Source organism: Triturus cristatus, chromosome 2_1 (assembly GCF_964204655.1).
Source record: "Triturus cristatus chromosome 2_1, aTriCri1.1, whole genome shotgun sequence".
NCBI lineage: Eukaryota > Metazoa > Chordata > Amphibia > Caudata > Salamandridae > Triturus > Triturus cristatus.
In genome coordinates, this window is record NC_140581.1 from 276998293 (window position 1) to 277024642 (window position 26350).

General features: G+C 50.4%; 1 protein-coding gene across 3 annotated transcripts in view; it reads right to left on the reverse strand.

Moving 5' to 3' along the window:
- CPLANE1 (ciliogenesis and planar polarity effector complex subunit 1) overlaps positions 1 to 26350 on the reverse strand; it is a 2680747-nt gene that overhangs the window by 1234204 nt on the left and 1420193 nt on the right. For all 3 annotated transcript variants that reach the window (XM_085631095.1, XM_085631092.1, XM_085631094.1), the window contains exon 34: positions 17716 to 18423. In XM_085631095.1, the coding sequence (XP_085487221.1) occupies positions 17716 to 18423 (708 nt within the window). The remainder of the gene's footprint in view (positions 1 to 17715; positions 18424 to 26350) is intronic.

The window sequence follows — 26350 nt, forward strand, 5'->3', positions numbered from 1 at the left end:
CTAGAGGGGAGGAATCTGTTGCAGGATTGATTACCTCGTTTGACACCATAATTCCTTTATTAACAATCTCTTGAAAATCCTGATGCTTAATCTCTGGGAAGATTATCCATGTATTGTTAAATGAAGTCCCAAAGAGACCTATCATAGCGTTCTAAGAGGGCAGTTGCACTAGCAGCTTTCATGGCAACTGCAGACGTGCCGCAGACCTTTCTGGTCATTGAATCACATTTCTTGCTCTCCTTACCAGGAGGTACTGTAGAATGTAGCGCAGTAGCATGAAGTTTCCTAGCTGCTGAATCAATGACCGAGTTTGGTAAACAAAGGATTGATCTTGATCCGGTGGTCTGTATTTCTTTTTTAGACGTGGTGGAGCAGTCTTTACAGCAGCCATAGTGAGGAGAAGTTCCATTACTGGTTCTGGAAGGCCTGGAACCAAAGTGAGTAAGGGTCTAGCTGATGAAGTGTCTCAAAGATTACTGATGTGGATGTTGTAGCAGTTGTTAAATCAATATTCAATTTGTGAGCTCCTCTGAGAACTTCTTGGAAAGTGTTAATAACATCTATATATCAGTGATATTCTCGGTAGAGGTGAATCAACTAAGGTAGGCAAATAAAATCTTGAAGATGATGCAAGACAAGATTGTGAGGACTTTGATCTAGATGTGGAGTATCTTCTCAACCTTTAATGTGAATGCCTGTGAGATCTTGAACGATGTTGATGGTAGGATCTCAACCTAGATCTATAGAAATGCGATCTGGTGTGTTGGGAGAAAGATCTAGGATGCCTTGGTGTATGTGTCACCAGCTCATTAGGCTGTGATGGTGGAGAGACTGGCCAAATTGGCTATGAAGGTACCGCTGGAATCGCTGGTTGAGGAAAGAGAGGAGGCGGCGAAGGATAAGGAGAGCATTGTGGAGGTGGGGTAGATGTGGCTGGATCTCAAGGCAGTGCTGGTGAATCGAAAATAGTCACTGGAGAGGTGGGCCAGGGTGGTGAATAGGCCCTTTAGTACTCTGGTTCAGACTTTGAAGGAAGTCTGCGCACTTTCATATGTGAAAGCCTTACCGCTATCTTGGTATGGGCAGCTGTGAGATGTCTCGACATCAAGCCATGTCTCGACGTTGCTTGGTGTCTCGACATCAGTGGTGACCTCCCCCTCGATGTCCTAAGAGTTCTCAACATCAAACCGGCTCTTTATGGGGTTGCAAGCAAGCAGGTGCAGTACCTCTCCTAGAGGTTGAAGTCCTCGAAGTCAGACAGCAGTGATGTCTTCCTCCATATCTTCTCATTGGATCTCCCTCTGCGGGAGTCCTCAGAGCATGACTTGGGGGCACTGGTGGAGGGTGAAGTCTCTCCTTACACATCAGAGGTCTCACCAGTCGGGAAATCTTACCGTCTGCAGTGCTCCAGTTGTCCATGGAGGAAAATCTTCCCTCTCTCCCTCAAAGTGTGTGTGGAAATGGTCTAGCAAACCTAAGATACAGATTCTGTGCAGGTCCATTTTTACATTTTTTCTGCTGCAATCTGGGCAGTTCGAAAAAAGGGATGGCATTTTGTGAAACATTTGATACATTTCCAGCCAAGAATTTATCTAAAAATGCTCTACATCGGGTGAATCAGTTTTGGAAAACCTAAGTTTGAGATTTTGTGGAAAAAAACCTTTAAAAAAAGTCCGAATTCTGCTCCGTGATCCTGTCAGGAGCCAGAAAAAAAAGAACTGAGAAAACTGCCACCTACAGGTTATGATGGGATACTAGAGGTCAGAGGGACCTTAAAGGTGCAGTGTCCTATTTACATTGTTGCAATGCTGCAGCCTGTACAGGCTACATTGCTATGTATTATTCTTTAGCTTACTTTAAAACAAGCATTTGCATTGCAAAAGGTCTTGCATATGGAGAGTTCGAGCTATTGGCGTTGTAAATGACTATGTCTTTTACCTATGGGTTTTGGTTTGGAGTACAGTGGAATTATGAACACAGATGAGCTGCAGCACGGTATACAGGACTAAGAATGGCGACGGGGAATGATTCAGGAATGTGAATCTATGAAAGATACCCCAATACTTGATAATGGGGAATTACCACTGGAACCCGAGAAGCGGAGGCAGCACTGTCTAGAGGACTTAGCATGGAGGAGTTACTGACCGGACCAGAAAAGCAGCTGCAGCACTGTCTAGAGGACTTAGAATGGGGGAGTTATTGACGAGACCAGATAAGCAGCTGCAGCACTGTCTGGAAGACTTAAAATGAGGAATTACCACTGGGACCAGGGAAGAAGCTACCAGCACTGCCTAGTGGACTGAGAATGAGGAATTACCACTGCGACCAGAGACACAGCTAGCAGCACTGTTTAAAGAACTTTGAATGAAGAATTACTGACAGGACCAAAGAAGCAGCTGTAGCACTTCCTAAAGCACTTAAAATGTGGGAATTACCGACCAGACCACAGAAGCAGCTGCTGTACTGTCTCGAGGCCTAAGAATGAAGAATTACCACTTAGAACCGAAACGCAGCTGCAGCACTATCTAGAGGACTTAGAATGGAGGAGTTACCAATGCGACCAGAGAAGCAGATGCAGCACTGTCTAGCAGACTTAATATGAGGAATTACCGCTGGGACCAGAGACACAGCTAGCAGCACTGTCTAGAGGAGTAAGAATGGGGAATTATCACTGGGAACAGAGACACAGCTGCAGCACTGCCTAGAGGACTTGGAATGGCAGAGTTACCGACGGGACCAGAGAAGCAGCTAGCAGCTCTGCCTAGAGGACTAAGAATGAGGATTTATCACTGGGAACAGAAACACAGCTGCAGCACAGCCAAGAGGAATTAGAATGAGGAATTACCAATGTGACCACAGACAAAAATAGCTGCACTGTCTAGAGGAGTAAGAATGGGGAACTACCACTGGGAACAGAGACACAGCTGCAGCACTGCCTAGAGGACTTGGAATGGACTAGTTACCGACGGGACCAGGGAAGCAGCTAATAGCACTGTCTAGAGGGGTAAGAATGTGGAACTACCAATGGGACCAGTTCGAAGCAAAAAGTTAAAAGATTTAGTACATGTATTTGTAAAACACTATAGAGTGAGTGTAGCCCTTGGACAACTTTGAGCAAAGTGAAAGCTTGTCACTGACGCAAACCTTTTGTCTGAAGCAGGCACCAGGATGGAAGACCGAGATGGCCTAAGAAAGAAGAGTTCTTGCCGTCTTTGTTTTTCAACTGACCTGCATTAATATATATGAGGCACTACATTAGCATGCCAGTAAAGATTGCTATCGCAGTTATGAGCATTTGTGTTTTTGTGAGGCACGATAGCCATATAGTTAATTACCTAGTGCGACGTCACCTAACATATCCCCCAATTATATGCAGTCTGTAACACTTACAAACGAACAAGTTACTTACCTTCAAGCAATAGGAGGTGCACCGAACACAAAACATGTAGTTCGTTGTTATTTCTATTAATCTCTTCTTTTATTTTACTTCATGATAGTCCATGGCAAGATTTTTAGGGATATGGGTATTGGATGTAGCCACCTTCAAGATGAAAAGAATATATCCAAGAAATAATATTGATTCAGACACGATAGTCCCTACGGAGAGGATAGTCTCCAACGAATGGAAGATCAGCCACCGTAATAAAAGTCTGCGCCGCCTGTCAAAATCACCAGGCGATCTTGACATGGGCTGTATAGCAGTATTCTGATATTTATTCCATTTAAAAGGTTCCAATCTTTGTTATTAAGATCTTGGAGCCCCTTAAAATTTGGACCATTTGGGAGCGCTAGGTGGCGCCTGCCTGACATGGCCGCCTTTCCGTGAGGCTCTCGGCGCCGGACACCTCTAATCCCTCTGGATCCATGCTGAACCGCCCTGGCCGGCCCGATCCTGGCGCTGCGGCTGGCGGAGCTGCCCTGCTGTCCCGGGCCCGGACCTGGGGGGCCGTTGTCCCCGCGGGGCTGCAGTAGACGCCCCGGAGCTAGAGCGGTGGGCAACGGGAGTGAAGCTGCGGCACGGGCGGACTCCAAATTGAGCCCGCGGCGCCCACGAGGGGCGTAGGCCCGATCCTGCTGGCGGCGGGGAGAAGACGGGCACACGGCCGCTGCGGGCCCTGAATTGGGCGGAGAGACGGGATTCCGGTCTAGTGGCGGCTCGTGGGGGCCCAGGACACGTGAGGCTGACCCCCGGAGGAGAGACGATGCGGTGGAGCAGGCGGTGAGTGCGGCTGCGGGGAGATATCGCTGGAGCCTGTCGGGGCTGCCGTGGGGGCCGGGTGAGGTGGGGAGACCCCCCCCATCGGGCCGGGTGTCGGCAGCCGGTGCTTGGGCCCCCCCCTCCTCCTCCTGTCTGCGGGGGTGACATCGCAGGAGCCTGTAGGGGCTGCTGTGGGGGCCGGGTGCAGTGGGGAGACCCCCCCATCGGGCCGGGTGTCGGCGGCCGGGGACCGGGCCCCCCCCTCCTCCTCCTGTCTGCGGTGCGGGCGCTGGACCCGTCTGGCTGAGGCTGCCTGGGTGATCCGGTGGTGTGGGGTCCCCTTCTGGGTTCGGGCCGCGGACCGGCGGTCGGGGGAGGTGTGTGGCCTTTTCCCCCCCTCCTCCCCCCCCAGTGCTCCGCGGTTGGCCTTGCAGTGATCGAAGGGGGAAGGGGTCCAAATTGTGTGTCCGCCTCCTGTGAAGTTGCGCGCCGACCAGGCGGGCAGGAGGCCCCCGGAGAGAGGTCCCTGGCACGCGGACGAACATCCATCGGGGCCTTGGAGGCCTGTCGCCTGCGAGGGAGTCGGCGGGTGTTGTATCGGCCCGTGGCCCTGACCTAAGTTGTGGAGCCTCGCCTTGCCCGGGGAAGGCTGTGGGTGCTGCTGTGGCGCTGCGCTCTAGGAGGTGACCGGCTGCCCTGCTGGGGGGCCCGCGGAGGATCGTGCTGGGGGTCTGGAGGGGCCGGGCCTTCTCCCTGCACGGGGTGCCCTGTCTGTGCCTCCTTCTGCCCACACTTCGCCTCGCCGGGATCCGTGGACGTCCTGGGGGTGAGGTCCCCGCCCGCTGTCCGGCCCCACCGACCTCCGCGATCAGGGTGTCCTCGCCATGGGTAAAGACAAGACAGCCAAGCAGACGCCCATAGCTATCCAAACCAGGATGGACCAATTCACCACCTCCAAAAGGGGGTCAGGCCCTACCGGCGAGCCGGCCCCGGCCCCCGCGGCCGACCTTGCGGCCATCCTGCAGGCCATACATTCGTCCCACGCCTCTCTGGAGGGCATGGTGGGAGAAGTCAAGGTAGATGTCGCTCTCCTCCGGCAAGACTTGCGGAATGCTACCACCCGCATCTTGGAGGCCGAAACCAGAATATCCCCTGCGGAGGATGATATCCGTCAACTGCAAGACCAAGTCCGAGAACTGACCACTCACTCCAAGGAACTACACCGTCGGGTTGAGGATGCCGAAAACCGCGCCCGGCGCAGCAACCTGCGCCTGGTGGAATTCCCGGAAGGGGTCGAATCGGGCCGTGCAGACGACTTTATGGAGCGATGGTTCCGCTCCTGGATGCCGGTGGACAGCCTGTCTACCTCGTTCGTGGTGGAGAGAGCCCACCGTTCCCTGGCCCCCAGGCCCCCCGGGGCCCCCCCCCGGCCCTTCATCCTCAAGATCCTCAATTTCCGTGACAGAGATGCCATTCTTCGTGAGGCCCGGCGCACAGACACCCTCAAATTCCGAAATCATACGATCATGGTCTTCCCGGACTACACTCGTGAAGTCCAGGAACTGCGAAGATCCTATACGGAGGTGAAACAGAAGTTGCGCTCCCTGGGCCTTCAGTACCAGCTGCAGTTCCCGGGCCGCCTCCGGGTCGTCTTCCAAAACAAGACATTATTTTTCGACACACCACGAGCGGCCTGGTCCTGGCTTACGGAGGAGCACTCCTTGCACCGCTCTGGTCGCGGATCACCTGTGGGCGGGCGGGGAGGGGAGTGCCCCGGTCATCAAGGCCCCGCCGGCGGCGCCGCACGCTGCCCCGGGAGCGCACAGCAGGAGAGATGGTCATCACGCGCTCCAGGGGGCGGCCGCGCCGGGGGTCGAGGGCCTCTTCTGTCTCTTCGGCTGCGCCCGCCAGCCCTGCGGCGGGCGGGCGGTGGGCCAGGTCACCCCAGCTGATGGATTCCGCGGCCCGGCCTGCCGTGCTTATGGACACTTCGGACCTTTCTCGCAGCCCGACCATTTGACATTCTTCTGTTGTCTGTGTTTGGTTGGGGGAGGGGGGGGGGGGAGAGGGGAGTGTCCCCTCCGGGTTGCTGGTAATCTGGATTGGGCTGGTGCGCTCCGCTGTGTTCGTTGATCTCGGCCAGGGCGGATAAATCAGGCTTGTTTTCTGCTGTCTCAGGGGTCCACTAGTGCTCAAGCCCGAGCGTTTTAGCTTGGTGGTTGTTCCATTTCGTTAGGGAGACAGATGCTTCTGTTCTCGAAGTATAGGGTGGGGGGTGGGGGTTTTGGGCTGTTTCTTCCTCCTAGGGAGGGTTTTGTTGGTGGGGGGGTGACTCCCGCTTTGTTGTTGTTCCAAGGCATCATGTAACCTTTGACCTGCTCTCTTGCTCGATGTCCCGCTGTCCCTCCTCTCCAGGAGCTCGCGCAGCCGCGCCTCCATTGACCCTCTCTCCTATTCACGACCATGGCTGATCCGCCTGTTCCTAAGGCTGCCATGCGCGTACTGTCCTGGAATGTCAACGGTCTGTTAGATCGCTTCAAATGCATGGCGGTCCTTAAATATGCACAACGTGCGGAGATTGATGTGCTCCTTCTCCAGGAGACCCATCTTCTTGGCAATAAATGTCCCTTTCTCACCCGTTATGGCTATGATAAGAGTGTGGCACTCCGGTTTTGCGAGGGGATCCCGGGGGGTGGCAATCTTGCTCCACAGGTCCTTCCCCTTCATCTTGGCCCAGGTGCACTTGGACCCCCAGGGCATGGTGGTAGCGATTTGTGGTACTCTCGAGGGGCGACCCCTCACCTTGCTGTCCCTTTATGCGGCACCAACCCTCTTACCGTCGGCCCTCTCTTACGCCGCGGGCCTCCTCCCGACGCTGCCGGCGGGCTCTCTCATCCTAGGAGGGGACTTCAATGCCTTTAACGCGCCCCACCTGGACTCGACGGGCCCGATCTCCGCCACCCGCGCCGCAGCTGTGGCCCCTGTGGTCAACAAGACCAGATCAGATCTGATTCGATGGCAGTCGCTCCTGTTGAACCCGTTGGGGAGGGTCGCCCTCTATAAGATGATGATCCTCCCCAAGTTCTTATACATGTTACAAAACACTCCGTGCCCCTTTCCGCACCCGTGGTTCCGGGAACTGGACAAGATGGCTACCAAATTCCTTTGGGGCGGCGGCAGGCCCCGGTTGGCCTTAGATCGCTGCCGGATCCCCTCGTACGATGGAGGCCTGAGCATGACCAATCTTTACCTGTACTATTTGGCCACCCAGCTGCTGGTGATTCACGACTGGTTTTCGGCTGGGTGGGAGGATCCGGCCTACAGGCTCGAGGTGCAGCTTACCGGGTTCTCCTCTATCCAAAACATGCTCTATGGGGCGACGGTCTCCCGGTCGCTTCCGGATGTTGTGCAGGCCCCTTTTCTGGCGTGGCGCGCCGCCTTGCGGCATACCCGCTGGTCGGGAAGGACGACGTTGATCACACCACTTTGGCACGGGACTTGGTTGCGGGAGGTGGCGGGGCTTGAAGGATTTCGACGGTGGGACCTACTCGGGATCTCCAGCTTGGGGGATGTCTGGCGGGGGAGCCATATGTGTTCCTTCCAGGAACTTCAGACCCGCTTTTCTTTGCACTCTTCGCAATTTCAGCTGCGGCATGCGATCCAAGCCCATGTCCTTCTGGACTCCAGGTTGCCAGCCCATAGCCCGCCTGAGGCTCAGGTGATGTTGGGGTGTCTGGGGAAGGGGGGTATATCCCGCATCTATAAATCTCTGATCAACAATACCCCGATGGACTGGAGCGGTCTGAAACATTGATGGGAGACCTGGGTGGGTCCCCTGGATGATGCTGACTGGAGGGTTGCCCTTATGGCACCCAGATCACTTACCACCTCCGCTAGGTTGCGGCTCATCCAGCTTTACTACCTCCACGCTGCTTACCTGACCCCAGACCGCTTATATCGTGCCGGCCTCCGCCCAGACGCCTCATGTGCTCGCTGTGGGGTAGATCCGGCAGACTTCTTCCACATGGTATTGTCTTGTTCCCGCTTGGAGAGCTGTTGGGCCACGATTGAAGCTGAGTTAACTGAGGTCCTGGGATGGGAGGTCCCCCATGACCCCAGAATGGCTCTGCTGGGCATAACGGATGGGCTAGACGGGTCCCGTAACGACAAGTACTTTCTGACCACTGCCCTAATGGTGGCCAAAAGGGATATCGCGGCTGTGTGGAAACAGCCGGACCCGCCCAGGGGTGCTACCTGGAGAAGAGGGGTGGATTGGTGTGCCGCTCAGGAGCGATCTTTGTATGCTGCTCGGGGCTGCCCCAAAAAATTCCGTAAAGTGTGGGGAAATGGCTTGGGGGTCTGTTTTAAGGGGTGGGGAGTGCGGGGGACAGGGGTGGAGGGGTGGGTCTTGCAATGGCTTGTCAATGCTTTTATGACTGGTTTTCTTGATGCCAAGTTCAACGAATTGTTGTATGTCATCCTTGACTTTGCTTTCTATAAGGAAATTAAAATTTGCTTATCAAAAAAAAAAAATTTGGACCATTTAGAATTAATGTTTGTTACATTGGAAATATACTATATGTCAAGTGAGCCCTCATGATGTTCCAAAAGGTTCTATATTTGGGGTATGAAACGCGTTGGCTGCTTTTATGAACTTTTGTGAAATAAAAGAAGAGATTAAAAGAAATAACAACGGATTACATGTTTTGTGTTCGGTGCACCTCCTATTGCTTTAAGTATTTTGGGAATCTGTAATCAGTGGCATCAAAAGGTTTCAGGTGCCGGAGTATTGTGCACGATCACCCTGACAAGGCAGCAGAGACATAGTGATAGTGCTATCCACTGAGTCCGTCACCTTGCATTGGTTTAAGTTACTTACCTTTGGTAACGATGTATCTGTAAGAGACATATGCCGTTCTAGATTCCTTACCTTAGAATTACCCCAAGGCGTCAGACTGGATTCTGCGATTTTTTTTTCGTAGCAGTAACCTGCGTGTCAGTATGTGGCATTGGTCGACTCCGTGGACGTCGTCAGCGTTGTGGTCGCCGTGATGACATTGCGGTGTCTACTTAGACGCCACCCCTGTGCACTGACGTCAGTTCTGACATGACTTTCCATGCCAGAAGCACAGAGCCATGCAAGATACAGACCACTGGTCCCCCTAACCTGGGCCCTAGAAGAGAGTCCCAATCCCTAGAAGTCAGTTTGAAGGACAGGGAGGATGGGTGGGGCAGTAAGAAATCTATAACTACATATGTCTCTTACAGATACATCGTTACAGAAGGTAAGTAACTTGTTAATTTGAAAGAGACCGTAGTTATAGATTCCTTACCTTAGAATAGATACCCAAGCAATACCAACCCCAGTGGTGGGTCTGCGAACTAAGTTCACATCAGAATGTCCTGGAGAACAGAATGGCCAAAGAAGCTGTCTCTCCGGACTTGGCTGTCCAAACAGTAGTGTCTAGAGAACATGTGCAGGGATGCCCAAGTGGCTGCCTGGAAGATGTCAACCAGCGAAACTCTACGTCCCAAAGCAGTAGTGGTAGTCGTCACCCTGGTGGAGTGGGCGCACAGTCCTACTGGAGGTTCCTTTTTTGCAAAGAATAACAGACCTTGATGCATAGGACAACCCATTGAGAGATGGTATGTTTGTGCATGGCCCGACCTTTCTTGGAACTCAGATAACCCAAGAAGAGTTGATTGTCCACCCGGAATACTTTAATGCAGTCAAGGTAGAAGGACAGCACACGTTTTGGGTCCAGACGGTGGAGTCTCTCCTCCTCTTTGGAAGGGTGCAGAGGCGGGAAGAAGGTGGGCAATGTAATGGTCTGACCTATGTGGAAAGAGGTAACCACTTTGGGCAGAAAAGAAGGCCTAGAGCGAACGACCACTTTGTCCGGATGAACAGTAAGAAAGGGATGCTTGGAAGAATGAGCCTGAAGCTCACTCACACTGCGAGCAGAGGTGATGGCAAGCAGGAAAGAAGTCTTTAAAGAAAGAAGATGAAGAGGACAAGTATGCAGTGGCTCAAAGGGAGCACATATAAGATAAGCGAGGACAAGATTCAAAGTCCCACTGGGGCATTACAAAAGGAGAAGGAGGAAAAAGATGAGCAATGTCCTTCAGAAATCTGTTATCAATGAGGGACTTGAAAAGAGAAGGCTGAACAGGAAGGCAAAGAAAGGATGAACTGGCCGAAAGACAGCCTTTAAGAGTGCCCAGAGCACAGTCCTGCTGGGACAAAGTAATAATAAAGAGGAGAACCTCTGAAAAAGGGGCAGAAAGAGGATCCACAGCTTTTGCTGGGCACCATGCCACAAATTTGTTCCATCTACAGGCGTATACCATTTCAGTGGAGGGACGCCTGACTGCCAAGATGACATTACAGATTTAGGGAGGAAGGTTGAAAACTGTCAACTGTCGCCGCTCAACCTCCACGCAAGGAGGTGGAGACTGGACAGGTTCGGGTGGAGGACCGTCCCCTGCTGTTGCGACAGAAGATCCTCCTGAAGAAGCAGTCTGATCGGAGGATCAATGGCCATGCTCAAAAGCTCGGGATACCAGACTCTTCATGCCCAGTATGGAGCCACCAGGATGAATTGGGCCCGGTTGCGCTTGATCTTCTTCAGCACTCTGGGCAGAAGTGGTACAGGTGGAAAGTTGTACAGGAGGCCGCAACAAACGTCGCCGAGCGAGAGCCACCTTGGAAACTCCAACGTGCAGAACTGCTGACATTGCGCGTTCTCTTTGGTGGTGAATAGATCTAACCAAGGCTCTCCCCACTGCTGAAAGAGACCTTGCACCGCCTCCGAGTGAAGACGCCATTCGTGATTCATCATGCACCGGCGGCTGAGTTTGTACGCCATAGCATGCAGGGAACCTGCCAGGTGTTGAACCACCAGAGATATTCCCTGATGTTCGAGCCATGTCCAAAGGCTAAGAGCCGAAGGAGACCAGAGGCCCCTGATCTCCGCCTCTCCCATATGGCCGCCCCATCCCAGGAGTGAGGCCTCTGTCACTACTGTGAACTATGGTTGGGGAAGGGAGAGGGATCGTCTGTTGACCCAATCCTGGTTTGTGAGACACCACTGCAACTGACTTGCAGTCTCCTCCGAGATCTGGACGACATTGGAAAGATTGCCCTGGTGCTGCGCCCAATGGAACTTCAGGTCCCACTGCAGAGCCCGCATATGCCATCCGGCATGATCCACCAGCAGGATGCAGGAGGCCATGAGGCCCAGCAGCCTGCGCTGTGTCCGGAACCACTTCGATGTAAAGGAGCTTCTGGGAGGGAATCAGTTGCGACTTTGGCACGTTGACTGTGAACCCCAGCGAATTGTCAGGGGTCACGGTGGTCCTGTCCGCGCTGACAGGTGCTAGGGCGAGGACAAACTACGTTTCCCGGCAGCCTCAGCACGACGCGTGACGTCAGACGCCAATCACCGCGACCCACGTGATGCGGAAGTGGTGATATGGCGAGGCGGCCGAAGGAAACGCTGCCGATTATTCTGCCGGAGTTCTGGGTTCTGCTGGACGTCTTCAGAGTCTGAAGGGCGGGTAAGGGTGCCATTGGCACCACTCGTTCTCTTTTGAGGAGCATTCTCGAAAGCGGTGAGTTCAGTGCTGAAGCGTAACTACGTGGGAAATATTTCTGAGCGCGATGTGCAGCCCCTTCCTTTCCTGATCGAGAGTTGCTCGCTAAGTATCTCAAGCCGCTTGTTGCTCTAGAACGTTTGCCCGTTGGTGTCCGTGATACAATACCGAATTACTTTGAGGTGGTGGTGCGCTTTTCCCTATGTTGGCGAACTCCAATCTGTAATAGAGGACAGAGTTCATGCGAGGGAAATAACCACTGCTCCCACTACTACGGAGGGTATGCCCGCAGTCCACCGCCATTGATTTGTGACATTGCACTTTGTATGAGTGACGTAACTATGTGGAGTGTACCAGTTCTTATGCCCGCAGTTCACCGCCAATGATTTGTGACATTGCACTTTGTATGAGTGGCGCAACTCTATGTGGAGTGTACCAGTTTCTATTCCCGCAGTCCACCGCCAACGATTTGTGACATTGCTCTTTGTATGAGTGACATAACTCTTTGTGGAGTGTACCAGTTTCTATGCCCGCAGTCCACCGCCAATGATTTGTGACATTGCACTTTGTATGAGTGACGCAACTCTATGTGGAGTGTACCAGTTTCTATGCCCGCAGTCCACCGCCAACGATTTGTGACATTGCTCTTTGTATGAGTGACGTAACTCTATGTGGAGTGTACCAGTTTCTATGCCCGCAGTCCACCGCCAATGATTTGTGACATTGCACTATGTATGAGTGAAGCAACTCTATGAGAGTGTATCATTTCTGCCAGAAGAGGTTGACAAACTTGGGCAGCTAATTGTGGGGTGTATCGCAGTACAGTGTAACTCCTTCTGATTCTGTCAGATCTAATATCATCGTTAATTTCCTTTTCAGGTTAGTGGAAGTATGGGTCCTAGAGAACAATAGGGTGAGGGAGAAGAGGAGTAAGGTTCTGATACTAACCCTTGTTCGTTTGTGTTTTATACAGGTCTCCCTCCCTGCTGTCCCCATCCTTTCCTTCCCCCGCTTAACCATCCTTTAGTCTGTATATGATTTATGTCCAGACTTGGGGCTGTTGAGAGGGGGACCACTAGAGCATCGATTCGATCCTGAGGATACGTTCAGGACTGGGACACGAATGCAGGAGGTACGCCGTAGACTGGAGGTGGGAGAAGACAGTCTGGGGCGAGCCCGCCTTCAACAGCCAGTTGTCGAAATAGGGGAAAGACTGGAACCCCTGATCTGCGCAGATGAGCTGCAACCACCGCCATCACTTTCATGAACACCCGAGGGGCGCTGGTAAGGTCAAAGGGGAGCACGGTAAACTGAAAATGCTTGTGGCCTACCGTGAACCATGGGTAATGCCAGTGGGCAGGCAAGATGGGGTTGTGAAAGTAAGCGTCCTGCAAGTTTAATACTACCACCCAGTCTCCAGGGTCGAGGGCAGACAAGACCTGAGCCAAGGTTAACATCCTGAACTTCTCCTTACGGATAGGACGCATGCCTTTGTCCTTCTTGGGGAACAATAAGTAGTGGGAGTAGCAACCACAACCTACTTCTGGCACAGGGACGCCTGAAATAGCTCCCTTGGCCAAGAGAGCCATAACTTCCTGGTGTAGAAGGGCCAAATGATCCACCGATGGAGTGTTGGTGGCATGGAAGGAGGGGTAGACTCGAAGGGGAGGGAGTAGCCCCTTCGGACTATCTGCAAAACCCACCTGTCTGACATGATGTTGTGACAGTGGGGGAGGTGATGGCAGATCCTGCCGCCCACTGGCAACTGGTGGCCCTGAAAGGTCTGACTAGGAAGGTTTGGAGGCTGCTGCGGGGAGGGGCTTTGGTGGACTGGCCTGCCCGCTGGCCCCCAGACCCACGACGCTGGGTCCCAATTCCCCGGCCACGTGGAGGCAGGGTAGCCTATGCGGCCCCATGGCTCAGGGTGGAACGTGGTGGGGCACCCCTTCCGTAGCCACGAAAGGGGCAGAAGGCAGACTGCATGGGGCAACAAGATGCTGCGAGGCCCAAGGATCTGGCTGTAGCCCTAGAGTCCTTCAAACGCTCAAGCACATTGTCCGCCTTGTCACCAAACAGGCGACGGCCATTAAAGAGCATGTCCAAAAGGGTAGATTGGACATCCCCAGAGAAGCTAGACGTTCTCAGCCAGGCATAGCGCCTCAGGGCTACCGACGTGTAAACCGTTCTACCCAGCGAGTCGGCAGTATTCTGCTTACACCAAATGGTGAACTTTGCTGCGTCCTGACCCACGCAACAGCGTGGGTGAGCACAGCCCGGGCCTCCTCCAGTCACTGCGGCAGCACTTGTGCAACCTTATCCCACACCGTGTGTGTGCAACAGCCCAAGAGACAGGCGGTGTTTACTGACCGCAGTCCTAAGCTGGCGAAAGAAAATATCTTCTTCCCAAGATTCCCTATCTGGATTCCGTATCTTGGGGAGCAGTAGGGAATGCACCCTTTGAGAATGAGGCTTGGACCATCAAGCTCTCAGGGCTAGGGTGTTGGGAGAGGAAATGTGGGTCGCCCGGGGCCGGTCGGTGGCAATGGGCTATCATCCTGTCCACAGGAAACCCTGTGCTGGGCTTCGACCAAGTGCCCAGAGGGATCTCAGTGAGGGCTTCATTAAAAGGCAGCAGGGGCTCCGAAGAGGCTGCTGCCAGCCGAAGCACCTCAGTCAGGAGGCTAGTCCTGACAGCCACTGTAGAAAGCTCGAGGCCCAAGGCGTCAGCCGCCCTACGCAACACCACAGCGTAGGAGGATCCCTCCTGTGTAGTGCCGGTTGAGGTAGAAAGCATACCAAGTTCTGGGGAGGTATCCAGACTACTGGCATCACCCAACTCCTCTCGCCAATCCGGCTCATCAAGTTGGACTGTTAGAGGGTCAATAGACCCCTCCCACTCCTCCTCACCCTCCTCTGGCTGCCACTCAGGGTGGTAGGGAACGCCAGGGATGAACAACGGTACAAAAGTACCCTCCAGCGCCGGTACCGACGTCGGTCCGGCACAGTGTCCATGTCGGGGGTGAGGCAGGGGTTGACGCCGATTGGGGGCAAAACTGGCATCTGGGGTGCTGCCACCTGAATGGGCACTGGGGAAGGTACCGTGAGGTCAACAGGCACCAATCCAGATCCAGGCCTGGATCCTTGAGGACGCTGCGGCGCCGGACCCGCCGCATCGAAGGCCCAGGGTCTACAGCCGAGTTCGTGGGGTCCGAAGGCGCGCCTGCGGAGTCAGGCTGCCCAAAGATGCTGTGCAGTGCTTCGTAAAATTGACAAAGCTGGACAGGGGACACTCCGGAAAAGGGAGGGAAGCACGGAGCCGTCCCAGCGGGCCCGAGGAAGGAGCCGGAGAGCGACAACACTCCGGGTCTCGCGTTGCGTTGGCAGACAAACAATGAGAAGGCATCTTCCCCAGGTGTGTTGGTGCCAAGGCGGGAGTAAACCTGGCTGTCTCCTGTGACCCCTGACAGAAGAGGAGCTGAAATGCAGCGCTTTGTTATGGGACATGACCCCCTGCTGTGGGGGTGCAGTGCCTTCCAAACTCATTAGCATCTGAAAGAGACACCGAGGGTCCTACGTCCTGTACATTCCAGCCCGAGCCGTGAGCCCTGTGGGACCACACCTGCAGAGTCTAAACTGAACTATGCAACACTTTCGACTCGAGAGACTGACTGGCCAAACAAAGTTGTAAGTAAACATGCACATAGCGCATACAGAGCCTGTGCCTTTAGGTGCACGATCATCTTGCGTAACACATTATACATGCACACTGAGTGTTCAGACCTTAAAAAGCGTAATCGGGGCTACGTGCACGATGTACTCAGCGCACCTGGTTTCATGATGGTGGTCCGCAGGCAGTATTGTCAAGTTTTAAATTGGGGAAGTGGTGCCTTCAGTGGCATAGAGATGTTATAAAATTTCCAGGATGGATAGGACATTTTCATACCATCCCATAAATAAACTTGGGGGAGCACGCATTAACCTGCTATTCGTTTCATGTACCTTCATGCGTCCCCCACACTCGCCCATAACCCAATAACCGCGCGGGCAGCAAACTACTCTTCCCAACCTGCTTTGTTCCTGGGCCTTACATTCTTGGTAAATCCTGGTTAGAACTTCCGTAAAGATTTACGTAAATTGTTTTCATATGGAGGTTTTGAGCTACGTTCAGGTGTCAGCGATAATACAAAGGAGTTCATACCAGAGTGTGACAAACAGGGACCACGTATTACACAGGGAGGTTGTTTTTCACATTTCATTCTGCTTGTTGCTTCTCTTTCAGAGGAATCAACAGTGCTGTCTCAGACGCAGCTCGTCTCCCCTTTTAGTCATGCACTGCTCATCTGCTTTATCTTGGTACCTTGAGTGCAGATTCCCCCCTCACTGCAGAGTGCGTTAGCACTCGTCCTTTTTCCGATGTAGAACCGCTTAAGAATAGGTCGAACTCTTCTGTGCACAGCACGGAAAGCGAATATTTTTTGTCTTACAACATTAGCATCCTACTGTTTTGCACAAATTGTGCTTGTCACAGATCAAAATTGCCCCAGTCACTTTCATGGTAAGGTTAAGTACAAATCACCCATTCAGGGAGGTATGGGTACCGTGCACAAGACAGCCTCTCTGAGTATTTAGCTTCACCCCGCGCCATGACAGTGATGCTTTTTTGAAAAAAAAGCCAGGGCCAGTGCGAGTGCCATCTTTTTCCAATTACCGCGAACGCGAGACACAGGCCCAGTAATTGGAAACAGATGGCGCTCATGCTCGCTCTCACAAGCCGTAGGCCATGGGCAGATGAAAAGGTGGGTCATGCATCCGCCTTTGCCAATTGCATGCCGTCTTTCTTAGAAAGACGCATGCAAAGGCCAATAGGGTGTCAGCAAAAAAAAAACACACATGCACGAGCGTGTGTTCCGAGTTTAAAGTCCTTACTAAAAGCCTGGCAGAGCAGCGCATGAGCTCTGGCTCAGGCGAGACCTAAAAAGGAGTGCAACCAAACAAACAGAAATAGACAAAGGGGCAATGATGCATGTAACAGGATCAGTCACCTGGGGCAAGAATCACACACGGAGAGGAGGGACAAATGAGATCAACAAGGAAAGGAAATTTGAGAAGTACACACAGGAACAAATGGCAACTGAGGGGCAAGCTAAATGACTCACATAGGAGGAACATCATGTCTCGAAGCAGCACATACGCTGCTTATGCGAATCATAAAAAAGTAATGAGCGTTTCTGAAGGATGTTATTCAAAGATCACTTTTCATTTGTGTTTAAGTGAATTTTATGGGCATGACCCTTTTTTCCTTTTAAATTTTTAAGCAAATCCATAAAAATTGGCAATATAGACTGTTTTTAAGGCTGCAAAAAATGTACCATGGCAAAATGGGGTTCAGATATGTTTTTGAGCTTTTCCAAAGTAAGGGGAAGGGGAACTTTGAAAGTACTGCTCCGGGATCCCTGCACGTCGCCGGGGCTATTCAGTGCTCATGATTTCAATGGACATCGCCTGAGAGAGAACTGAATATTATTTTCGATAAGTTTTATTTTAAGTCCTAACTCGATTATTTTATATGGTGGGGGTGCAATATCAGTGCTTGGGCATGTGTGCTGCTAGACGTAGTCCAGCTCTGAGCTGGAGTACTTTGCTACTATTTTGGGTTCCTTTGTAGCTGTAATAACTATAGAAATGCAGTTTGTGAATAGTACTGGGCTTACTATTCTATTGGTGGGTTAATGTCCTTTCTTAAACTGTCCCTGGCTCTCCCTGAAACCCCTCCTTATACCTCACTTAACTTCTCCCCTTTATTCATATTACAAAACATACTACAAAATGCAGTTACTGAATAGACCCCTATATCTTTATTAAAAGGCAGCATGCAATGTTTACATAGGTTTGGCAGAAAACATGAAAAGCACTAGGATTACCTTGCTCTCCAGAGGGATGCTGGCACGAAGCAATGTCAGTTTTGGAATCTTCTGTGGTACTTGAGTGTCTTTTCCTGATACACAGCGAGGTGGTACTAGCAATGCAGCATTATTTGGCCTTATAATAGGGAGAAAAAGAGGCACTGGGTTGACATGCAGGTGCAGCAAAGGAAATCCAACTTGGTTTCGGTAAGCGCCTTGACTTGAAACTTGTGAATCTAGTGCTGGTGCTACATCATGTGTCAAATTCTGGAGAGGACTCTCACGGTTAAAAGTCAACATGTATGGATTTATATTGAAAAGTTTATGGTGTTCTGTCTTCGCACTCTCTGATGATATTTTAAGCTGTTCTCTCTGTTCAGAAGGTTTTACATTTGGTTGCACCACTCCAGAACTGTACTCTTTTCTGTTCTTTATAGTCTTAACTGTAACCCAGGCCTCTCTTGGTTTTTCTGGCGGTCTAGCAAAAGACTGAAAGGTATCAGTTGTTTCAGGCTCAAAATTGTTCTCAGGTGAAAAATGAAGCAATGGAAAACCATTTACTACTTTCAAATTATGGGGAATAGTAACTAATGGTGGAGTGAGGCTCTGGCCATCTATCGGAGGATGTAATTGAGGAATGTTTTTGCCTTTAACTGTGTTAAACATGCTACAAGTTGCTAGACGCATTCTGCTGCAGCTCTCTTCTGGTTTCAAGTCTGTACGATCCTAGTAAAAACAAAAAAAGAAATAGCGTAAACATACTCAAGAATGTTCAATATCTGAGCAAAATCCTAAAGAAAAACAATTTAAACTGATCACCTGTGCCAACAATTTTGTAGGCTAAAAGTGGTAACACCATCACAATCTAGACTGAACTGCAAATTAATTTTTAACTAAGGGTAAATCTATTACATTTCATATTATAGGAAAGTATATACGAATACAGAGTGCAAAAGTGTTGCTATCTAATAATTGGCTAAACTTTGGATTTCTGGAAAGGTAGATACTACACTCAGAAAACAAACTTGCTCTAAGTGGAGTGCATGACAACAGAGAAGTGGGGTGGTTAGTAAGGAACAGCGTCTAACAATGAGCTATGGTTTAAGGGGTGAGTGAGGAATGAGCAGACAGCAGGTGATGTGATTCATGCATATGTAAGAGTAAGGAGTGTCAGCAAAGGGAGCAGCATAGGTGAAGTAAGGCATACATCAAGAAGCATCACACTAAGAGGCTGATGTAGTCAATGCTAGAAAAGATGAGAAAGAGGAAGAGACAATTTATTTTAACATCATAAGATTTGAAGGGGTAAGTTGGCACATTTGGACAGTCTTGTGACAAGGAGATATCAAAATATTAAAGGTCATACTGACACTACAAACTAAGGAGCGTAAGGAGGATCAACGGAAGGAGTTGGCATTTATAGTTCATTGAGGCAGGTGAACTGTGAGAGTGAGAATGTGATTTTAGAAGTCAAAAGGTAGAATTTAAGTTTTTAAGGATTAGGTTTTAGACAATGGCTTGACATTCATCCCTGAATGATAAAAAAAAGTGGGCCACAAGGTCTGCAGGTCATTGGGCAGTAATATTGCTTACTAAAATTTGGTACTGTCAAGGAGCAGTAGATAGGTGCACCCAGTGATGGTGTGTAAACGTACCTCAATGTGGATTACAAGAAGGAGGTGTTGGACATGGTGATAAATAGGACTGGACCTCTACAGCATTTAATTAATGGGAGAGAGCAATCCAAGCTCTGGGCAGTACCACAATGTACAGATGTTTGAACAGAGATGTGCTCACTGAAGTTGATCACTGCAGAGATGTCAAGAGGGAAAAAGATTCATTGCCCTAAGAAGTTCAAACATGCTACAGCTGAAACCACCAAAGTTAAAAAAGAAAAGAACCTACAACCTCACCTTCTCCAGTCTTGCTCAGAGAATATGGAACGCTCTCCCACCAGAAATCAGAAGTAACCCTTTGACCTCTGCATTAAAAAAAGAAGTCAAAGGTTTGCCCATGAGCAGCTACATGCCATAATAGTCCTGTAACCATGCAAACTATCTTAAATGGCCTTCCAATCTTGCCCTCCCATACCAACTTTGTAATGTGCATCTGGAGTGAACTGCTTACATGCTTATTTATGTCTGTTATACACATCTGCTGTATCCGAGTATTTATCTTTTATGTTTTCCTGTACCAGCTTAACCAGCCGGCTTCATTGTACAGCGCTCTAATACCATGCTGGGTCATGTTTGCGCTTAATAAAACTTTTAAAATAAATAAATAAAAATTGCCCTTCAAGACCATGGCCAGCTGCATCTCCACTCATGTTATTTGCAGCTGCACTATAACTCATGTACCTGCCCAGAGACCACAACTGTGAAGTTCATTCATATGTATACAAAACAAGTGTCCGTGCATGTCAATCAAGTTTTAGATCAGTTATACACTGTGGGAAGTGGCATGATTGTGTTGAATTATGGATGAGCCAAAACATGCTTTCGTATAAAGTGGAAAGATGAAGGTCTAGGGATGGGTTCATCCAATTAACTGTGAAGAGTAGATAACTGTGCCATATGCAAGCTTGAACGCAGAGGCCGGATCAGTGGTTAAGTCATCCATTGATCATTAAGAAGATTTTGTCATGCAGCCCAACAAATAGTCATGCAATTGTGAGTGGGCTTAATAATGCAAGGTTTGAATACTGCAAAAAGAATAGAAAGCTGCTGCACAGCTGATCAATGACTTTAGGAAATAAGACAATCATTTTGTTTCTGAGGATTAATCACTTGTCCCCTTGTGAGTCACATTTTGACCGTCATATTTATGTATAAATTATTTCCTTCCTATTTGACTTAAGCGCTTCACTCTTATCGTTCTCTTTGACTACCTAAGTAAGACTCAATGAAAGTTCCTAGATCAAAGTCTGTGGGGCATCAGAACAGGTGATCTGATGTCTGAGAGCTGCATCACCTAAGGAAAAATGTGCTGGCCGAATTGGCTTTTACTGTAATCACGAGTCCAAACACTACAAAAGAGCAAATCACCCATATCAAAAGGCAAATTTTGAATCCCGCATTTTTTTGCTCTTTTCTGGGAACATTTGATAATGCCAAAGAATGGTTTCACCTTCTTGAATCAAGAAGATTATCTTACACATGTGCCTTAGAAGTTGTTTTCAATTTTGCAGCATGTCTGAGTGAAAACATATTAATCAAATGAAGATGTTTTATTCTAGTAGTTCTATTCATATAATGTACTATGGTGCACGAATATGGGGCTATTGAAATGTTTTGAGCTTACAGGCTAAAGAAAACAGATTATGCCGACGACTGCTGGGCCTTCCACATAGTACCTCTCTTTTTAAATGTCATGAGGATTTGGTTCTCTTTTATCTGGAGGACAGAATCAGACAGTTCTATTGTGGATTTCTATCTGATCAAATATCCAATTGCCAGTCTTAGATGTGAAAGATTAAGATTGACTTAAACTCGGTGTTAAAAATAGGATTTTAAAGTTAGTATATTAAAACGTTTATACTGAAGTGCAGTTTCAAGTTGTTGTCCAAACATTAAAACATTAAAAAACAGGATAACTAAAAAGATTGATAAATCGCCAGGTAGATCTTTCGTCTTAATGTCTACTCCAAATGAAATCTTATTTACCTTTAGTAAACAATACTTAGGAAAGGAATCTACTTAACAGACTCAGACTAGGCACAGCCCACCATAATCTTTTTTTCCCCATAGATGGGGCATTTACTATTATCAAATCTAAATGTCCTAGTGAGAATTACTTAATTCAAACAATGATCTATTTAATGTATATTTTCAATACCTAAAGTATTATTTATTTTATGAATTTTTGCAATATTTACAGACCATTTTGTACTAAATATTTAATCCTCATATTAAAATATGATAATTTCACAGACTGTAGAGTGGCTTTCTTATAAGTTCAAAAGTTACCCACAGCATCAGTCTATTTTGCAGTTTTCTGGCCAGGGTTGGCAAATTAAGATCACCTATTGTATGGGTCAATAATTTTTATTAGTCTATAAACAGAGCGCCACATATAAAGTACACAGCTTTCCACCTACAACCCGGAAGCTGGTAGCCTATCTCTTAGATGTGACATGCAAATACAATAATAACGAACCCAAACAGCCCGACCCCTCTCCACTTGGTTAACTCATTTGCTCTACACTTTAGGTATCGGTCACTTTGCAGTCCTTTCTTAGCACCTGTGCAGGTCTCTTAGGTCTGCGGGTTCTACCTGCCTGTGGGTTGTCTGTTGCATCGATGGCAGTATCCGTGGAATGCGGAATCAGATGCAGTCGCTTAAGGTATTTGGAGCAAGTCAGTTAGTTGAACACTGCAGACAGAATACTTATAAAGGATAGAAAACACTGAAAATGGTCCCTGGGTCTAAATATCACAAAAGAGTGCTGGAATGTCCCTTTTTCAGGACGGTTTCCCTCACCCACCAGTGGGTGGCATGCTTCATCATCGGGGAACCTCCATGCATTACAAACCTATTCATAGTGCGGGCTACAACCCCCTCACTGAGCGGGAGGAGCTCAGGGATGTTTTATTTGTGAGAAGAGATGTATCCTAAAACCTGTTGATGAGCAGGGTGTTGTGACAGGATGAAAAGAGTGTCAGTGAACTAAAACTAACTCTGTGGTGTGCCTAATATTTTTTAATTGGGGCATCCAGAGGTCAGGATCAAAAGGTAAGATTATGACAGAGGGAGATTCAATCTTTCATAAGATTCTAAGGATTGACATGTTTCAGCTGATCACCCTCAAAAGAGGTGTAGCGGCGTTTTTCAGGACCAATGTGTGAAAAACGAATACTCCACTCATACTACATTTAGTAGGTAGGAGATGTATACAACCAGTAATTAGATTGATACTTGAACACTGCTTCTACTGGTCAGCATACTCCCTGAAAAGAGACAAAGTGTTGGATTTGTAAATACAAACAGATTATTAACATGCACTCATAGAACACAAATCTTCTGGCATAAGGTGTTCATATCTTGGTCTCACGAGAGACCATGTGAAAAAAAATCCTTCCATACAGTGATTATTAATAGTAACCTACCCGAAATGCCGAATGTGCTTGTGACACCTTAAACCTCGGTATGAATAACTCAAGGTGGCATCTAATCCCTATTCGGAAACAAAAGTGATGATAAATGATTGAATGTGAACACAGTCAATAGATACACAGAATGCACAGTTGACTTCAAAAGCACATAAAAAAAAACACCTTCTGGGGGGGATGGGGGTGGAGGGGGAGGGGCGTGGCCGGCTGACGAGGAAGATGGCCGCACACTAAGGCAGCTCTTGCCCACCAAGTCCGGCATCAAATAAATCCGTACTTTATTCCAGTAATGTGAGTTGAATTCAAGCTACAATAGAGTTAATACTACTCAGCGAGCACCCCCTGTCCGAGCGGAGCGGATGTTTCGCGTCCTGAATCGAGGGAGCGAACCAGCCTGCCTGACCCGAGAGGCGCAGAAGAAAGACACACTACAAACACCTCAGATACAGACACTCACCGGTGGCCCCTGGGACGGGGGTGTGCAACTCCGGCGGGCGTGTAGTCGACCGGAGGCGAGCAAGCCGGGCGAGGAGGCGGTCTCGGGGTTGCTGACTGCTCCTTCGGCCCGTAGAGAACTGGAGAGGCGCTCACTACTTTCCGGAGGAAGGGGTTGTTCGGCCGCTAGGAGCGCCCGCCTAGACCGAGTGAGAGAGAGAACCCATCGCAGCGGTGAGGGCCACGGCTGGTGTCCGCTACCGAAACAAGAGTGAGAGAGGAGTCAGCCCACACCTAATGACTGGAGGCCACAGATTGGTTCAAATGGACATGAGTGGACCGTGTTCTGGGTAAGCAGGATGTCAGAAATCCAGGAGGGAAAAGAGACCAGGTATATCGATCCATTCCAGGTACAAAGGCAGCCGCAGGGGAGCCACAGCCAACTCACCACACGGAGCAGGCCCCATGAGGGATGAGATCTGATCAGACCCGTGCTGCAGAACTGCCCTAACTGCCCGCCGGCTAATCCACAAATAATATTGCAGCCTTGGCCCTCCCCGAGCAGCAAGTTTGAAGACGGGTACTTGAAGTGGGGCCCGTGGAATCCCTGGCCCACAGACTTGATTTTTAAGGGTGAAGCCTGCAAATTAAAGACTGGGTGGGGAGAGCGGTCAGGGGCCCGAGGCAGAGGCAGACAGACCAAAACCCAGGCGGGAACATTGGTGACACACCAGCGCAGTAAATACGCTCTCGGTGTCCGGCAACAGCAGTGCCAGAAAGAGGGGGCGCAGCCTGGGAGTGAGTCGACGGGTGAAAACCGACAGGCCGGACAGGGCCATCGGCCCAAGCAGGCGGTAGTGGAGTCCGGCCTTCCTGTGCGCACCCTTGGAAGTTCACGGAGTGCAGCAATGGCAGGGGGGAGGGGCTGCCGCACCCCACTGCAGGCGAAACTTGACAAATATGCATGGCAAAAGGGGACCGATACACAAGCAAAAGGAGACAAAGAGAGACACAATGGGAGCGCAATGGCGCAGCACGATGGGCCACAACCTGACTTGACCCTACAGGATATTGGGTCCTCAATTACCACGGTGCGTACATCTTTAGAATCTAGGATGGATTCGGTATCCACTGAAGTTTCCCTAATCAGGGCAGACAGCCGCAATATGAATGTCACTAAAGAAGTGGAGACCACCACTAACTTGCTTGTCACTGATACGTCCCTACTCAAAAAACAAATCAAGGACCTACAAGTGTGTACAGGGAGGATGGAAAACCAACTGGATGATCGTGAAGGGAGAGCCTGGCGTAATAACGTTCAAATCCTGGGCATCCCAGAGCGCGCAGAGGGCTCAGCAACAGATCTCTTTGTAGATGACCTAGTCATGAAGCACCTGAAACGCCGAGGCTTGTCTAAGTACTTTTCAATGGAGAGGGCACCCAGGGTACCCGGGGGGAGACCGAAGCCAGGGGCACCTCTGAGACCCACTCTGGCTCGGGTATTCGATTTCCGAGACAGAGATGTAATCCTACAAGCAGCACACAATGCACGACTGATAAGTTTCAAAAGCAGTACAATTATTTTTTTCCCTGATTTTACGCCCGAGTACAGAGACAACGCTACACTTTCATGAAAATCAAAAAGGCCCTATGGGAGAAAGAGCTTATATATGCCATGTTATTCCCCGCCAAATTGAGGGTCAAAGCAGAGGGCAAGGTGTGGTTTTTCTTCAGTCCGTAAGAGGGTTAGGACTGGCTCAATGGATGGCTACAGTTGGGAAGGGTACCCAGACAGAAACGCAAGTGACCAAAACTGTCCCGAAAACAACGAGATGTGGCAGACGAGTAGGGCACCAGTCTGACAGCGGAGGTGCCAAATGTGGACACTAATGATTGACTGAGCCAAACTTAGAGTCTAAAGGGGGGGCAGGGGTGTGGCCAAGATGGTGGCAGAGTAACATCGACTCCACGGAGCTCCACTCGCAAGGGCCAATAATCCGCATCCACGCAACCAGCCCAGGACGCTGAGGAGGAGAGGTCCGGAACCCGAAGCATCAGCAGCGGGTGCTGGACGGTGCTCGTGCAGCCTGGGAGGAGCAGGGGCCGTGCAACGGAGATGCGCACAAGTGCCGCCGGAGCTCCGCGGGGACACTGCTGGCTCGCACAGACTGGGACCCACACTCACAGAGGTGGCTGCATGAGTTGAGGAGTTGGGCGGAGCAGCAGTGAGCTGGATCGCACCACACAGCACAGCGGGAAGCCCGAACAGGGGGGGAGGACATGAGCACGCCGGGAGTCCCGGACGCCGGTTGGGACTGCCATGGCCCTCGGCAGCCATATTGGAAGGTAAGCCAGGTGCGCGCTCAGAACCCAGAGGTGCGAATAACCCACCAGAAGAGTGAACTAGACGAGGGGCTGCCAAGGCTCCTGAGAAGCAGCCGGGGCCCCCCAGCGGGTGAGCGAGGAAGGCCTGGACGGGTAGGCCTCCACCGGTAACCATGAGGGTCAGCCCAAAGGTAGGCCGGACTTTATCTAAAGCAGCTGGGGAACCGTGGTGGGGCTGAGGGACCACAGACACGTGTGGGAACGGAAGAAGTTCTCATCTCCAAAAAGCAACAGAGGGCTCGCCCCCGGGCCCTTAGAAACGGCAATTGGTCTCTCTACCCTCACGAACACAGAGGGATCCCGAGCGAAGGGCCTGAGCAGGGGGTGCCAACTCCCTAGGCGGAACCCAGGCTAATGCAGGGTGCACCCCTGACCTCAAGACGCTGGAAAAGGATCTGGGACCACATCGCACCAGTGCTAGATAGAGGGAGCGTGGTCATGTCCAGCGGTCCTGCGGCAGATCCAGACTGGTCCTGCCTACTGAGGGAGAGCTCCCCCACCCTCGCGGGGAAACCCCATCGAGATGACATCCCATAGGGCAAGAAAGGAGACCACAATCAAGGATCTCCTGCAGAAACCCGGCTCTAAGAAGGCAGATGGAGGTGCCCCTGATCAGCCGCCTGCAAACTCCCACGAGAAGGACATGGACTGGGTGAGCACATGGAGGAACCGATCACTCATAGCTTCGTGGAACAACTCTTTGACACCCTCAGGGAAGACTTTGC